This window comes from Terrapene carolina, unplaced genomic scaffold, assembly GCF_002925995.2.
Source record: "Terrapene carolina triunguis isolate 2854851 unplaced genomic scaffold, T_m_triunguis-2.0 Scaffold88, whole genome shotgun sequence".
Classification (NCBI taxonomy): domain Eukaryota; kingdom Metazoa; phylum Chordata; order Testudines; family Emydidae; genus Terrapene; species Terrapene triunguis.
This window is the reverse complement of record NW_020664439.1, coordinates 22635801-22653681: the sequence shown is the minus strand read 5'-3', so window position 1 is coordinate 22653681 and position 17881 is coordinate 22635801. Positions and strand designations below refer to the sequence as shown.

The following is a 17881-nucleotide window of genomic DNA, read 5'->3' as shown; positions in this document are numbered from 1 at the left end:
TGACTACATTTATTTCAGAAGCATTTTGGCTGTAGAGCAGTGTTACAAATTAAGTTCAAAGCAAAAGTGGCCAAGGAAATGGTCATCAAGGAATCACTTATTCTGTGGCATCATTCAGTAGCTTTTGGAAGAAGGATTACAAAGATTGAGGTGCTCGGTAATTGGATGAGGATCCTTTTGTATTACTCCAGTTCTGCATTGGTGTTACTCCTTTGGAGTTAACTTGGAATAAAACTGCAGTAGTGCCTCAGGCCTAAATCACTGGTTTGAATGTGGCACAAATTGGTAGAGTAGTGAAAGATTAGACATTTGTTGTTGTTTAGTGGCGAGTTTTATTTTTCATTTGGTGGATTTAGGATATTTCCTATCGTGTCCAAACCACAAATGCCATTGTGGCAGTCTTACTTGAGAGGTTAAGGACTCAGAAAGCAGGCCTCTATCCCTATCGAGGAGCTTGCTCTAGATCAGCCCATCACCTTTCTAAATTCACTTAAGGAACAATTACTATAAAATCTGATATTTAACAGGAGATGATCACCTGCATCTGGCAAATAGAGAAATGGGGCAAAAGCAGCTAATAAAAAGGTCCAGCCAATCTAATAATCATGGCTTTGTTGTTGGATTGCCTAGCTAAGCAAGCAGCTGAAGGAGACACTTACATTGGAGGGTTCGGGGTATATATATATATATATTTTCTTTATTGGGTGGGCATTTAGAGAGGGTGCAGTTTGGAGCTTGTTAAATTTGACAGTGATCCGGTAAGAAAAGGTTGAGTTTGGCTGCAAATGTAGAGAGGGGTCTGATCTCCTCCTCTGAGGTGCTGATGGATGTCTGTGTAGATAATAGGAGCAGAGCTGGTTAGATAATGGGGAGGGAGAAAACCACAAGTAACTTGAAGTTGTGTTTATTCCACATCTTTTGAAAAGAAATGTTTTTGATTATTTGAAATATTTCACAAGATTTGTTGAAAACAGAATATGGAAAAAACTAAGTTATCTTATTTTCCCTATTTCTCCCTCTTTCCTCTTTCCACCTTTATTTCCTTCTCCTATTTTGCCTCTAAAAAAGAAAAAATACTAAATTGAAAAGAAAACAAGAAAAAGAAAAACTGACTAAATGTTTCATTTTCCAATTCCATAAAAAAATAAGCAAATAAAGATGTGAAAATTTCACATTTTAATAAAAGTCATAGATTTTTTTAAAAAGTTTCAGTCGAAAAATTTTCACCAGCTTTAAATGGGAGTTGAAGGCACACAAGAACCCATGTGAAGGTCTCGATATCTAAGGACATGTCTACATTACGTGCTGGATTGATGGGCAGCGACTGATCCAGCGGGGGTCGATTTATCACCTCTAGTCTAGACGCAATAAATCAATTGCCGAGCGCTCTCCCATTGACTCCGGGACTCCACCGGAGCGAGAAGCACAGGTGGAGTAGACGGGGGAGCGTCAGCTGTCGACTTACCACAGTGAAGACACAGTGGTAAGTAGATCTAAGTACACTTCTACCCTGATATAACACGAATTTGGATAAAACGCGGTAAAGCAGCGCTCCGGGAGGGCGGGGCTGCGCACTCTGGTGGATCAAAGCAAGTTCGATATAACGCGGTTTCACCTATAACGCGGTAAGATTTTTTGGCTCCCGAGGACAGCGTTATATCGGGGTAGAGGTGTACGTTGACTTTAGCTACGTTATTCACGTATCTGAAGTTGCATAACTTAGATCGATCTCCCCCCCCGCCAGTGTAGACCAGGCCTCAGATGACTGGATTCATAGTTTCCAAAAGTTTACATGAGTAAGCTACCCAAGCTGATTCTGATTTCATTTATCCTGGTATAAATCATGAGTAGCTCTGCTGAAGTCAGCGATGTGTGAGATCAAATTCAGCCCTTACAAACTCATCATGGGTCTATTTTTCTCTACATACCAGTTCATTGTGATTAGGTGCTTTATGGAAAGTATAGCCATAAGGGAACAACAGCATCTGAGAATAAGCATGGATGGTCAGGTACGCCTTGATGGAAGATAGGTGGTTACGAATGAAGGTGGCAACAGCTTTAGTCTCATCCTCTGACTCTGGTGCAGGTCCATAGTAGGTTTCATCACACGGGTCATCTGAGATGAAACCAGTAGCTGCAAATAAGATTTGTATTCACAGTTTATCATTATTTGAATTACAGCCTAAATTTAGTTAAGTGTTAATTGGAATATTAAACTTCTTCATTTTCATTGACTGACCAATTTACCCACATCATCAACCAACTCCTGCTGATTAGTTTTAATATCTTCTTTATTTTAGTTAAATTACTTACTGCCCCACGCAGCAGCAAAGTTCCTGTTCAGGTCAGTGCCAGTGCAGTTGGTGCTGGAGTTTTTGGAACGGTTCTTTCTCCACATGCGATCCTGCAAGACAAAATGATTGAAGTATTTAAACCTCATCTTCCTTATTTTCTCAGATTGGGCACATTGTGAAAGGTAAAAATTGATTCAGAACTTGTCTAAAATCTACATGGTTAACAGGAGGACTTTCATCTTTAAAATAAAAGACAATACCAGTCAAAGGAAAAGCAGTCCACTGGGAATGCACAGCTAATTAATTTTTCCTGTGTCAATCTGAGTCTCCAAAGCATGAACTGTACCTCAAGTCTACAATGTGTTAGCAAAGAACTGAACAATTAGAACAGGCATTTTTCTTCCCATTTGCTTGGATTTCAGTTCCCAGCTGGCTGTATATGATGGTTTCAAGTAACTATAAACACAGGGCCTGATGTGACTGCAGATAAAGTACTAAGAGCTGCGGAGAATACAAAGAGAAAGCGTCCTGTTCTGATCTTAGAACAATCTATCATATTTGAGAAGCAATGAAGTAATTATTAATGGGTGAAATTCATATATACCCCCTGCTCCATGTAACCCATGTAATCAAGCTTGTATAGGGGCAGGGGATAGAATCTACCCCCCACAGCCAGTCCATGGACTGCAACACAGCGCGGCCCCCACTGTTGTCTGAAGAAGGGGCACAGCTTTTGGTGTCCCCTATGCATGGGGTTGGGGCAATTGGATTGGTGTAAGTGTGGATCAGGTATCGCCATCCCATTCCAACTTAAATAGTATTCTCTGCACCAGCCTATTCAGAGCCAGCGTAGAGCCCCACTATGATTAGCAGAAGATGCAAAGGACTGGCTGTGTTACCTCTTCATCCATTTCCCCATCTCCACAAAAGGTCAATGAGGGACTTATATGGTATCAAGGACTTTGATCAAGCCCTCCTACTTTACCTGGGTTAATTTTATCCTAAGGTTTTGGTAGTGACATGAACTAAAAATAAAAAACCTATGATCCTCCATATGGAAAATGATGTGATTCTCAGTCCTGAACAAGAACATAAAAAAGCCATATTGGCTCAGGGCAATGATCCGTGTAGCCCTGTAGCCTGTCTTCTGACAGTGGCCGGTGCCAGATGCTTCAAAGGAAATGAACGGAACAGGACTATTTTGAGTGATTCAGTTCCTGTCGTCCAGGCCAAGCTTCTGGCAGTTGGAGGTTTAGGGACTTCCAGAGCATGGGGTTGCATCCCTGACCATCTTGGCTAGTAGCCATTGATGGACCTATCCACCATGAACTTATCTAATTCATTTTTTGAACCCAGTTATACTTTTGGCCTTCACAATGTCCCCTGGCAATGAGTTCCACAGATTGACTGTGCATTGTATGAAGAAGTACTTCCTTTTGCGTGTTTTTAAAGCTGCTGCCTATTAATTTATTCAGGTGACTCCTAGTTCCTGTGTTATGCGAAGGGGTAAACAACACTTCCTTATTTAATTTCTCCACAGCATTCATGATTTTTTAGACCTCTACCATATCCCCCCCTAGTTGGTCTCTTTTCTAAGCTGAACAGCCCCATTCTTTTTAATTGCTCCCCATATGGAAGCTGTTCCATTCCCCTACTCATTTTTGTTGCCCTTCTGTGTACTTTTCCCAATTCTAATACATCTTTTTTGAGATGGGGTGACCAGAACTGCACACAATATTTAAGGTGTGTGTGTACCATGGATTTATATAGTGGCATTATTATATTTTCAGTCTTATTATCTATCCCTTTCCTAATGGTTCCTAATATCCTAATAACAACTAGATCTTCCTTGGGTGGTAACAGTTAACTTAGACCCCATCATTTTGTATGTATAGTTGTGATAATTTTTTCCAACGTGCATTACTTTACACTAGAGGGAAGTTTTGGCAATCTAAGGGAATCCTGGGTCTATTAAACAGTTTGTTACAGTATTGTACTCTAAGAACATAACATAAGAACATAAGAATGGCCATACCGGGTCAGACCAAAGGTCCATCCAGCCCAGTATCCTGTCTGCCAACAGTGACCAATGCCAGGTGTCCCAGAGGGAGTGAACCTAACAGGTAATGATCAAGTGATCTCCTGCCATTCATCTCCAACCTCTGACAAACAGAGCTAGGGACACCATTCCTTACCCATCCTGGCTAATAGCCATTAATGGACTTAACCTCCATGAATTTATCTAGTTCTCTTTTAAACCCTAGTCCTAGCCTTCACAACCTCAGGCAAGGAGTTCCACAGGTTGACTGGGCGCTGTGTGATAAATAATTTCCTTTTATTTGTTTTAAACCTGCTGTCCATTAATTTCATTTGGTGGCCCCCTAGTTCTTATATTATGGGAACAAGTAAATAACTTTTCCTTATTCACTTTCTCCACACCACTCATGATCTGATATACCTCTATCATATCCCCCCTTAGTCTCCTCGTTTCCAAGCTGAAAAGTCCTAGCCTCTTTAATCTCTCCTCATATGGGACCCGTTCCAAACCCCTAATCATTTTAGTTGCCCTTCTCTGAACCTTTTCTAATGCCAGTATATCTTTTTTGAGATGAGACCACATCTGTACGCAGTATTCAAGATGTGGGCGTACCATGGATTTATATAAAGGCAACAAGATATTCTCCATCTTATTCTCTATCCCTTTTTAATGATTCCTAACATCCTGTTTGCTTTTTTGACTGCCGCTGCACACTACGTGGACAGAGAACTATCCACAATGATGCCAAGATCTCTTTCCTGATTAGTTGTAGCTAAATTAGCCCCCATCATATTGTATGTATAGTTGGGGTTATTTTTTCCAATGTGCATTACTTTACATTTATACACATTAAATTTCATTTGCCATTTTGTTGCCCAATCACTTAGTTTTGTGAGATCTTTTTGAAGTTCTTCACAGTCTGCTTTGGTCTTAACTATCTTGAGCAGTTTAGTATTGTCTGCAAACTTTGCCACCTCACTGTTTCCCCCTTTCTCCAGATCATTTATGAATAAGTTGAATAGGATTGGTCCGAGGACTGACCCTTGAGGAACACCACTAGTTAACCTTCTCCATTCTGAAAATTTACCATTTATTCCTACCCTTTGTTCCCTGTCTTTTAACCAGTTCTCAGTCCATGAAAGGATCTTCACTTTTATCCCATGACAACTTAATTTACGTCAGAGCCTTTGGTGAGGGACCTTGTCAAAGGCTTTCTGGAAATCTAAGTACACTATGTCCACTGGATCTCCCTTGTCCACATGTTTGTTGACCCCTTCAAAGAACTCTAATAGATTAGTAAGACATGATTTCCCTTTACAGAAACCATGTTGACTTTTGCCCAACAAGTTATGTTCTTCTATGTGTCTGACAATTTTATTCGTTACTATTGTTTCAACTAATTTGCCCAGTACTCACGTTAGACTTACCGGTCTGTAATTGCCAGGATCACCTCTAGAGCCCTTTTTAAATATTGGCGTTACATTAGCTATCTTCCAGTCATTGGGTACAGAAGCCAATTTAAAGGACAGGTTACAAACCATAGTTAATAGTTCTGCAATTTCACCTTTGAGTTCTTTTAGAACTCCTGGGTGAACGCCATCTGGTCCCGGTGACTTGTTCCTGTTAAATTTATCAATTAATTTAACAAAACCTCCTCTAGTGACACTTCAATCTGTGACAATTCCTCAGATTTGTGACCTATAAAGGACGGCTCAGGGTTGGGAATCTCCCTAACATCCTCAGCCGTGAAGACTGAAACAAAGAATTCATTTAGTTTCTCCGCAATGACTTTATTGTCTTTAAGTGCTCCTTTTGTATCTCGATCGTTCAGGGGCCCCACTGGTTGTTTAGCAGGCTTCCTGCTTCTGATGTACTTAAAAAACATTTTGTTATTACCTTTTGAGTTTTTGGCTAGCTGTTGTTCAAACTCCTTTTTGGCTTTTCTTATTACATTTTTACACTTAATTTGGCAGTGTTTATGCTCCTTTCTATTTACCTCACTAGGATTTGACTTCTGCTTTTTAAAAGATGCCTTTTTATCTCTCACTGCTTTTACATGGTTGTTAAGCCACTGTGGCTCTTTTTTAGTTCTTTTACTGTGTTTTTTTATTTGGGGTATACATTTAAGTTGGGCCTCTATTATGGTGTCTTTGAGAAGTGTCCATGCAGCTTGCAGGGATTTCACTCTAGTCACAGTACCTTTTAATTTCTGTTTAACTAACCTCCTCATTTTTGCATAGTTCCCCTTTCTGAAATTAAATGTCACAGTGTTGGGCTGTTGAGGTGTTCTTTCCACCACAGGAATGTTAAATGTTATTATATTATAGTCACTATTTCCAAGCAGAATAATAACTTCAAGGTCCTAGAGAGATGTTTTTATTTTAAGTGGGGATGTAAAATCTTAATGACTCTCAGACACTAAAATAGGTGAGCGATAGAAAATAACTAAATGTGGGTAGTACTTGAGTCCAGCTCCAGACATAGCCATCAATGTTGAACACTGGGAGAACATAGAAGTTCAGACTGTCCAATAGATGTGTCATGATCTTGTCCTTCCCATAGGTCCTGGCTGCCTGTAAGAGAGAGACACGTACATAGAAGTATGGTTAGTGCAGTGGTTTTCAAACTGCAGGTTGCGACCCAGTACTGGGTCGTGGAATGTAAGGTACTGGGTCGCTGCAGCGCTGGTCAGCAACGCTGACCGGGCCGTTAAAAGTCCCGTCGGCGGTGCTGCTCGGCTAAGGCAGGCTAGTTCCTCCCTATTCTGACACCGCGCTGCACCTTGGAAGCGGCCAGCAACAGGTCCGGCTCCTAGGTGGGGGGCCATGGGACTCTGCGCGCTGCCCCCACCTCGAGCACTGCTCCGCACTCCCATTGGCTGGGAACCAGCCAATGAGAGCTGGGGGCGGGGCGGTGCCTGTGGGCGAGAGCCGCATGGAGCCGCTTGCGCGCCTCAGCCTAGGAGCCGGACCTGCTGCTGGCCGCTTCCGGGGTGCAGTGCGGACCACGGTGCCAGGATAGGCAGGAAGCCTGCCTTAGCACCCCCTCTGCACCTCTGACTGGGAGCCGCCCAAGGTAAGCCCGCATCCCAACCCCCTGCCCCCAGCCCTGAGCCCCCTGAAACCCGGAGCCCCTTCTTGCACCCCAAAACCCCTCATCCCCAGCCCCACCCCAAAGCCTGCACCCCCAGCCCAGATCCTTGAACCCCCTCTCATACCCCAACCCCTTGCCCCAGCCCAGAGCCCCCTCCCACACCCTGAATCCCTCATTCCTGGCCCCACCCTTTTTCAGATCCTGCTTCTCTTACTCCACCCCAACAACAGCCACATCTGAGAAAAGGGGCAAGTCTCCAATTTGGCTTTCTTCTCCTCTCCTACAGAACAGTTATTACAGTCTATGAGATATCTTTCACATTCCATTTAATTGCTGGGGAAAGGATATTTAGCTACTCTTGGTGGAGCACCCACCATAGGATACAAGTAGTACTCTGTGATAAGTGAGCATGGCTAGGCTACATAACTCCATACAGCAAAGGAAGTAGGCCAGGATATAACCCCTAGCAAAATTCTGGATGTGGACTATCTGAATAAGCTCATGTTTGCTCACCTGCTTCACAAACCACTGGCAGAATGCAGGTGAGATCCATTCTCGTGCATGGATCCCACAGTCCATGAAGATGGCCTTCTTCCTGCCGCTCTCCTTCCCAACCTGCTCAAAGACAAAGATGTTACTCTTCTTCGTTGTGGAGCTATTCCTCTGTTAACTGGGCCCAGTAGAGCCCACAGTGACACTTCTACAAGATAAAACATGCCCCTCTTAGCCTGTGGCCCTTTGAGAGAACTTTACAGAAAAAAAAAAGTATCTAAAGTAGTGAATGCTGCACTTTATATTTAGAACATTCAGATCTGATATGAATAGTGATGCCATGAAACCTGTCCCTCTCTTCTGTATGGTAGAAGGAAAATGTCAGTTTAGTTACCTACTATGGAGCTTGCAGCTATATAACTACTATGATCTTGTTTTCTTTTATGGTTGCTTTAAATATAATCACATAGACTATTGTCTGAAGAAGCAACTGCCATTTCGTGAGACATGAAACATGCTGCTGTCTCATGAAGACTTTACTATTTTTTGTTTTGATCGTTTTCTCTTAACCTACAGTAAGTCATTCACGCTGAAAGTATATAGTTTTTGTGTGCAGAAAACTTATCGAGTGTTAAAAATGTGGTCTGCAAACTCATTTATTTTGCCCCTAGTCTAAATGGGGTAACTGACATTCAAGACTACTGGGCTTTTAAACCATGGGTATTTTGTGTATGGCTAGAACCCAGTTCACTTTTATACTGGCTGCCGCATTTTTGTATGTCTTTCTCCTCTGACACAGAATTGAAAAGCCTTGATGGGAAATGTTATTTTAAGCAGGATTAACTCCTTATTGGATATCCATTGCCTCAGTATGAAACACAGAAAGTGGCTGGGCCTCTCTTCCACTTCTCTTTCTCTCAGCAACAGAGTCCCTGCGCAGGAGAGGAGTTTCTCCATGGTCCCAAAAGAGGAGGGAAATGCTATGAGAGCAGCACTCCATCCTCACCCCATGGGTGTGATCCATGAGATTTGAGCCCTTCTCACAGAAGTCTTGTCTAAGTAAGGCTTACAGGATTTGGCTCTAAATGAAGACTCGCTGATCTGTGTATTTTGGTAGATCTTTTGTTAGGTATTCAGCATCTAGACCAGGGGTCAGCAACGTTTGGCACGCGGCTCGCCAGGGTAAGCACCCTGGCGGGCCGGGCCAGTTTATTTACCTGCTGATGCAGCAGGTTTGACCGATCGCGGCCCCCACTGCCCGCGGTTCGCCGTCCTGTGCCAAACGTTGCCGACCCCTGATCTAGACCATATTTAAGGGACCATAGCTAATGTACTCAGTATTGGCTTATATCTGTCTGTCCAGGTCCTTTTACCACAGACATCACTGCAGTATCCAATCTGCCTCTGCAAACCCTATATCTCCATTGCTATTTCCCAACTGCAGTGTCAGTGTTAAATCTGGTCACTCTCTAAGGCAATATGTCATCTAAATGTGTTTCTTCATATTAACATTGGAAATTTAATAGATTGGAGCAATATTATTTATGTATGATGCTGTTTTCACCTCTACTTAATTAATTGGTAAGATATTTGAATATCTGAACCACTCTTCATGTGCGTAATCTCACCGGAAAGAAATGCATACCTTAAGGAGGTACATAGGTTGCTTTTCAAAAGTATTTCCAATCTGGATGCGGGAGACCAGTTTTGGATAAATTTTAGCAATTCTAGCAGTCCAGGCAGCAATCTAGATTAATAAATTATGTGCAGTTACTGGACAAGTTTTGGATTAAATATGATTCACAATCAAAGGGAGACTGTCTCTGCTTACAGTACTGATTCAGGAAAGCATCCTCATTCAGGGCAGCATGTAATCACATGCTTACCTTTAAGCCAGTAGGATGTAAGCACATGCTTTCTTGTTTTCTTGATTCAGGGCTCCATTTGTCTCAAAGGGTTAAATGTCCTTTCCCCAACCTGAGTAATTTGGCTGGCTGCTTGGGTTATATACAGGGGAAAATTGAAGCAATCTCATTTCCCCCTTCCCTCTTCAAGGCTTCAGGGGAGCTGCAGAGATGCTCCTTGGTGGCTACTTGGAAGCAGGAATGGCCTCTCAATAATTTCTCCCTGTCCTCCCATTCCCTTTGTGCAGAGGGATTTGTATGGTGGCAGATTCTCTGATCCCACTTCTCCCCCACAATGTCCCGTTCCCAAACTCCATTGCACATGATTAACCCACAGGTATGGGGCCCCATTCTGTGCAAAAGGTATACACTTTCTCTGTGGCCTTTTCAAATCCTGCTGGAGAGTCCTCTACAAGTCTTGCCAAAGGGACATCTGCAGCTGTGAAGGGGAGGCCAGGATTTGCCCATAAATCCATAAGCTTTGTACCATACCTTGTCCCAGTCATTGTATTTTGTGTAACTGTGTCTGCCAGTAAAATTCCTCTTGCCATCAAATTGTTTTTCAATCTCTTCTTGCAGGTTATGCAATAAAATTCTACAATACAAAATAATACATATATATGCTGGCTGGTAAAGAAAATATTAATCACATTCAATAAGTCTGTCTAAGGCCGTGATTTTCAACCTTTTTTCATTTGCGGACCCCTAAAAAATTTCAAGTGGAGGAGCAGACCCCTTTGGAAATCTTAGACATAGACTGCGGGCCCCCAGGGGTCTGCGGACAACAGATTGAAAACCAATGATCTAAGGTACTTATAAGGCCCATTGGCATAGCCTGTGAGCACCTCACAGACTTTAATGAGTTTATTCTTACAACACCTCTGTGAGATAGGGAAGAACTATCCCTATTTCATAGATGGGGATCTAAGGCACAGAGATACTTTGGCCTAGTCTATACTAGAAAATTAAGTTAGTTTAACTACATTGATGAGGGGTATGAAAAATCCACGCCCTCAACCAGTGTTGCTAAGCCGACCAAAGTCCCTGTGTAGATAGCATTAGAAGAATTCTTCTGTCAACCTAGCTACCGCCTCTGTACCAAACAACATCCAAGAACCATCCAACATCTATGCAGTCATCCCTTTCACGCAACCCCCACCAACACTGATTCTAACAACAGATGCCTCTCTAATAGGATGGGAAGCCCACCTAAATCACCGCAAAATCCAGAGCAAGTGGTCTCTCATGGAATTGGTCCTCCATAACAATCTTTTGGAACTAAGAGCTGTCAGAAATGCCTGCACACACTTACTCCCTCTCATCAGAGAGACTCAAACAAAAGTTGTGACAGACAATATAGCAAGGAGTCCGGTGGCACCTTAAAGACTAACAGCTTTATTTGGGCATAAGCTTTCGTGGGTAAAAAACCCACTTCTTCAGATGCATGGAGTGAAAATTCAGATGCAGGCATTGTATAATGACACATGAAGAGAAGGGACTTACCTCACAAGAGGAGAACCAGTGTTGACAGGGCCAATTCGATCAGGGTGGATGTAGTCCACTCCCAATAATAGATGAGGAGGTGTCAATTCCAGGAGAGGCAGGGCTGCTTTTATAATGAGCCAGCCACTCCCAGTCCCTATTCAAGCCCAAATTAATGGCAAGTAGAGGAGGGGCGCTAGGGGTCGAGAGCTGAGAAAGCGTTGTTCTAAGTCAGCCGTAAAAATGTTGGCATACTGTGGGGCCATGCGGGTACCCATAGCAGTGCCACTGACTTGAAGGTATAAGTTGTCCCCAAATCTGAAATGGTTGTGGGTGAGGACAAAGTCAGAAAGCTCAGCCACCAGGTGTGCCATGGCCTCATCAGGATACTGTTCTTGAACAGCTTGTAGTCCATCCTCATGTGGAATATTGGTGTAAAGAGCTTCTACATCCATGGAAGATCACCAATGCATTGTAGTTTCCTCAGGAAGTCGGTGGTGTCTCGAAGATAGCTATGAGTGCTGGTAGCATAGAGTCTGAGGAGAGAGTCCAAATAGCCAGATAATCCTGCTGTAAGAGTGCCGATGCCTGAGATGATGGGGCATCCAGGGTTTCCAGATTTATGGATCTTGGGTAGCAGATAGAATATCCCTGGTCAGCGCTCTGGGGGTGTGTCCATGTAGATTTGTTCCTGTGCTGTAGCAGGGAGTTTCTTGAGCAGATGGTGATTTCTGGGTGCCCGTCTCGCTCTGTCAATCTGTTTCCTCACTTCCCCAGGTGGGTATTGTAGTTTTAAGAATGCTTGATAAAGATCTTGTAGGTTTTTGTCTGTCTGAGGATAGTGGCCTGTAGAAGCTCTTTACACCAATATTCAACAGTTTCCACCCCACCATCAACCTCAGCCTGGACCAGTCCACACAAGAGATCCCCTTCCTGGACACTATAGTGCAAATAAGTGATGGTCACATAAACACCAAAATACCGGAAACCTACTGACTGCTATACTTACCTACATGCCTCCAGCTTCCATCCAGGACACATCACACGATCCATTGTCTACAGCCAAGCCCTAAGATACAACCGAATTTGCTCCAATCCCTCAGACAGGGAGAAATACCTACAAGATCTTTATCAAGCATTCTTAAAACTACAGTACCCACCTGGGGAAGTGAGGAAACAGATTGACAGAGCGAGACGGGTACCGAGAAATCACCTACTACAGGACAGGCCCAACAAGGAAAATAACAGAACACCACTGGCCATCACATACAGCCCCCAGCTAAAACCTCTCCAGCACATTATCAACGATCTACAACCTATCCTGGAAAACGATCCCTCACTCTCACAGACTTTGGGAGGCAGGCCAGTCCTCACTTATAGACAGCCCCCCAACCTGAAGCAAATACTCCCCAGCAACTACACACCACACCACAGAAACACTAACCCAGGAACCAATCCCTGTAACAAACCTCGTTGCCTACTCTGTCCCCATAGCTACTCTAGCGACACCATTAGAGGACCCAACCACATCAGCCACACCATCAAGGGCTCATTCACCTGCACGTCTACTAATGTTATATATGCCATCATGTGCCAGCAATGCTCCTCTGCCATGTACATTGGCCAAACCGGACAGTCCCTACGTAAAAGAATAAATGGACACAAATCGGACATTAGGAATGGTAACATACAAAAGCCAGTAGGAGAACACTTCAATCTCCCTGGACATTCTATAACAGATTTAGAAGTAGCTATACTTGAACAAAAAAACTTCAGAAACAGACTTTAAAGAGAAACTGCAGAACTAAAATTCATTTGCAAATTTAACACCATTAATTTGGGCTTGAATAGGGACAGGGAATGGTTGGCTCATTACAAAAGCAGCTTTGCCTCTCCTGAAAATGACACCTCCTCATCTATTATTGGGAGTGGACTACATCCACCCTGATCGAATTGGCTCTGTCAACACTGGTTCTCCACTTGTGAGGTAAGTCCCGTCTCTTCATGTGTCATTGTTTTTGTGGATACAGACTAACACGGCTACCCCCTGATACTAGACATTATAGCGTGCATGTTCTACATATATTGCCAATAGAGTGCCAGATAGCTCTGGGGATGATCTGCATCCTGGAGAGGACTTAGGACTGGATCAGAGCTGGTTTAAGAGTGCCGTCCATGAGGAGGAATTTCAGCTTTAGCTCCCAGTTCTTTCGGGACCTAGCTTCCAGCTGGTGGCAAAAGGTGCACTTCTGCTGGATGTGTCCCTCTACAAGGCACCGGACGCAGCAAGAGTGTCTGTCAGTTATGGGAATTGCTTTCCTGCAGGAGAGGGACCTTTTAAAGCCAGGGGAACCAAGCATGCTCCTACGGGGGCAATCTCACAACAAAGGTGGGAAAACCAATCAAAATAATTTTTATTTTTTTTAGAATTGAAGAATGGAAACTTTAAAGTACTACAAAAAAGAATGGAAACTCTAAGAAGAACTATAAACTAACACTATTAAATATAACATAAGTGAGTGAACTGGACTGCTACTCGTTCCGTCTCAGGCCAAGGGCGGCTGAGAAGGAACCAAGGGCAGTTGGCCTGCGCAGCGCTAGATAGCCTTATGGCAGAGCATGAGGGAGGGAGGGCGCATGTGTGGGCCAAATGGACTGCTACCAAAATTCTCCGATTAGAGGCACAGGGGCATAGATGCGCCTACAGTGGAGCACCCATACTAGATCTAAGGGCACTAAGCATACTGTAGTGTTTTAAGTGTAGAGAAGCCCTAAGAGCCCAAGGTCACACACAAATTCTGTGGCAGAGCAAGGAATTGAGCTTGTGGATTTTCTGAGTCTTAGGCTAGCACTCTAACTACTGGACCATCCTTCCTCTCTCATCAGGTATATTTAATAACATAGTATTATCAAGCCATAGGAAAAACGCCATATAGACTAACTGCAGTAAAGTCCTTGTACTTGGTTCAGAAAGATAATACTCTTCCAGGACATTATTTTTAGTATAGTTGAGTTTACTTCAGACAATGGCTTAAAGCATTGAAGAAAGTTGTAGGTCTCTAGGTACTCAATCATTCTCTTTCTGCTGAGCCCACTATATTAATAGCGTGTGCTATTTCTCTAGGGTCTTTTATCTGAGGACGTCAAAGCACTTGCACACACTTACGAATTAAGTCTCACCGTGATGTAATTATTATCCTCATTTTACAGATGGTGACAAGCCGATTAACACCCAAATTTCCTTTTTTTTGTGGATATCCATCTGAGGACACACTGGGCTTGATTTTCAGTACAGAGCACCCACAATGCTCATCAAAGTCAGTGGGACTCCATGTTTGCGTAAGGGTCTGCCCCATGCATCCTTTACAAGATTAGGGGGCTTTGTTGTGTTGTTGGGATTCTATAGCATTAAAACAAATCAGAGAAGTGGTTTGGGTAAACTAAGGTTGATGCAAAATTCTTAGCACTCGGAACCAAAGTAAAATCTAAATCCTTGGACATTTCACAACCCTATACAATGGTATTCCTGTCTAAAGGTTTTCTTGTTTGAGTGGAGTGCAACAGATATGGGATTAATTGAAAGTCAGAGGGACGTGCGCTCCTTAGACAGTTAGGTGTTTCTGAAAACCTCCCCACTGGTCTCCAGACAACTTCCTTTTATTCTCCATTGGGCTAGAATAATTAAGTAAAACTTACTCATATTGTATTTCATTCTGCTCCATGAGGATCTGGACAGATCTAGACTGATGCGCACTGACATGGAAATCCACCTGCATCTGAGTGACTATATGAGGGGCTGAATCTGGGTGCCAGAAGTCAAGCTGCACAGGGAGAAATTCAAAGTGTCTCATTTTAGTATGTAGTCAAAGTCAAGCGTGCACTTGTGAATGGTGAGTAGTTTAATGCTCAGGAGAACCATTATAGGTCAGTGTTTTGTTTTCTCTTTGAAATAAAGCCCTATTTCTATATATTTCTGAGAATGGAACCATCTCAGAAGTTCGAGTCTGCTTTGAAGGACCATTCATAATTGGTGTAATTTTAGATTATGATTTAAAAATAATATTTTTTCCTAAAATACTCCCTTGAAGGCAAACGGGAGAAGAGAACTGCAATTGTATCATTGCTCCAGTTGCACAAAACATGTTTCAGGATACCTACAAACCCGAAGAAAGTGAAACTGGGGCCCCAATGAAAAGGCATTACTTGTCTGCTCTAACTCCTATTGGTTTCAATTAGAGCTGGATTAGGAGGGTCCTTCATTTAAAACACGCAAGCGTGAATCTAAGATTCATCCCCTGTTTTTATGAAAAGGTGATGCTCCAGTTCTGCTGCTGTTTAGATGTTAGTAGAACTTCTTTTAATATTACAGTAGAAGTCACAATCCTTTTGGTATTGTAGCCAATGGCAAAATTCCCATTCCAAAAAGAGAATGTTGACATTGACTTCAATGGGAGAAAGACCAGGTTCACCAGAAGTTATTATATAAATGCACAGCATTTCATTTTTATCTGCATAATTAATAATGTGTTAGGCATTCCAAGATCAACACCTCTTTTTGGAGATGTAGATTGCATACAATTTACATTGCATCATGCTGAAAATTATGGAAACTTTCAAACAATATATTTTTGTAGTCTCCTAAAATATGGTCCAATTTTGTTCAGTATTTTTAAGTGACTTTAGATGTTTTCTTGATGTGGGGAGGAAAAATATGTTTAATTTGAAAAAATTTCCTAGCACTTTGGGGTTATTTTGATTATAAACTGGTGCTTCTTGTTGCTTTTATTTATTTGGATTAATTACAGCAACATAGTTTTTGAAAAGTCCTTAGGCTACACAGTGTGGAAAAGTCAGCTTGTCATGCTGCCACTGAAGTCATAACAGTTCCATTAAAATGTCAATGGAACCCCTGCATGGTTTTCAAAAACTGTTTTACATTTTTGCTTTATAAACATCTTGATCATACATAAACCCAAGGGTTGATATGGAAAGATAAGTGTGCTGAAAGCAGCTGAATCTGCCATATATCTATTTTAGTGCCCTCTTTTCTGAACAGAAACCTTTTTATGCTAAGGTTCACACGAGAGCAACATTTTATGACTTATTTATGATTTATAAATTTCTCATAGACCCCTAAGTAAAATAGCTCTGGAGTTGCTATAATACTGAAATGCCAGGTACAGTACTTTCTAAAAGGCTCTGTATGTAGAAAACCCTTATGTTAACATAAAGGCCACATAGCAGCTAGAAAATATTTTCCTCTGATTCATTCCATCTGGGAAGAGAAATGGGTTTTCCTCAGAATTGGCATGGGATTTTTCCCCCATTAAATCCATGGATCCCTCAAGATCTCTGTATCTTTGTCCAATCAGCAGAAACTTCCGGTTGGAAATCTGTCTAGTCTGCAAAGAGAAAGAGCTTTTGAATAGTCTAGGACTATGGGGAAGAATTCAGCAGAGCTGCTGCTCTGACCACCTCTGTGGGAGTAGGGGCTTTTTGGGGTGCATTAGTTTACCCTGTGGAGCAGAGGATAGCGTGTAGAGTCCTCTGTCTTCAGAAACTTGATTGCAACCTCCATTGAGTTCAATGGCAGCTGTGCATATATATGTTAGTGCAGAATTTGTCTGTGATGTCTTAACTGCTTTATCTGTCTCTAAACTAGATTGGAAGCCCCTGGGGATAAGGGCTGTGTCTTGTTTAATGTCTGTACAGTCCCGAGCACGTTGTCAGAACTCAATAAAAATATGACATTGTCTTGTAATATAGTGTCATTTAAAAATTTCCACACCACAACATACCAGGTATTGAATAACCAGAACCCAAATCCCCTGTAAAATTTCTCACCTGTTTAATGCTGGCCAAGTACTTCAAGAAGTTCACTTGTTTTTCATTCTGAGGCTTCACACGAAATACCGTTGCACTTCAAAACATAAAGGAAAGAAATGAGTAACAGATCTGAGCATCAAAAATGTTTCTATCCAGGTTCAGTTAAAGCGAGAATGCTCTACCTGTCAAAACAGCGAGAAGAAGTAAGAGCAAAAGTAGCTACAATCAAGCCTAAAGGCACCATAGACTTCATGTTTCTTGTTTCTCTAGAGCAAATACTGTCTGTCAGCTCAGTTCTACTCTGCTTCTTATTGCTCTGTGAGCAACTCACTTCCTCTTGGGGTTTTATTGGATAGCATGAGGTGGTTTTGTGACTTAACCTACATGCATATTTGATGTAATTAAGATTCATATTAATTATTCCAGGCTAGATCGAAGAAGAACACTATGCCTACTTTGTGTGATCATCTGCATTTAACATCTAAAAAAAACCCCCACAACTGAAGGTTGGTTTGTGACTAAAAGTCTCAGTGATTAGTAACTTACTCCACAGGAAGTCTCATTTGTTTCAGTTAGTTGTGTAAGGTACTCTTCATTGTGAGTAAGGTCAGTCTGACTAAAAGGTACAATAAGAAACAGTTACCTGAATGAAGATGTGATTTGTATAAATTAGAACCCAGCCAACAACAGGCTACCCATGCCCTTTCACCTACAAATCTCTCATTGAAGTCAATGGGAGCTTATGTTTAAAA

General features: G+C 42.3%; 1 protein-coding gene across 1 annotated transcript; it reads right to left on the bottom strand.

Moving 5' to 3' along the window:
- Positions 1-1035: 1035 nt before the first annotated feature.
- CPA3 (carboxypeptidase A3) lies at positions 1036-17440 on the bottom strand. Its single transcript, XM_029911114.1, has 10 exons — positions 17312-17440; positions 17148-17223; positions 15000-15124; positions 10314-10416; positions 9563-9664; positions 7939-8040; positions 6795-6905; positions 2314-2404; positions 1929-2134; positions 1036-1059 (listed from the first exon to the last, which is right to left on the bottom strand). The coding sequence occupies exons 1-10, from the start codon at positions 17380-17382 to the stop codon at positions 1036-1038; spliced, it is 1011 nt and encodes a 336-aa protein (XP_029766974.1). The 5' UTR covers positions 17383-17440.
- Between the last annotated feature and the right edge of the window lie 441 nt (positions 17441-17881).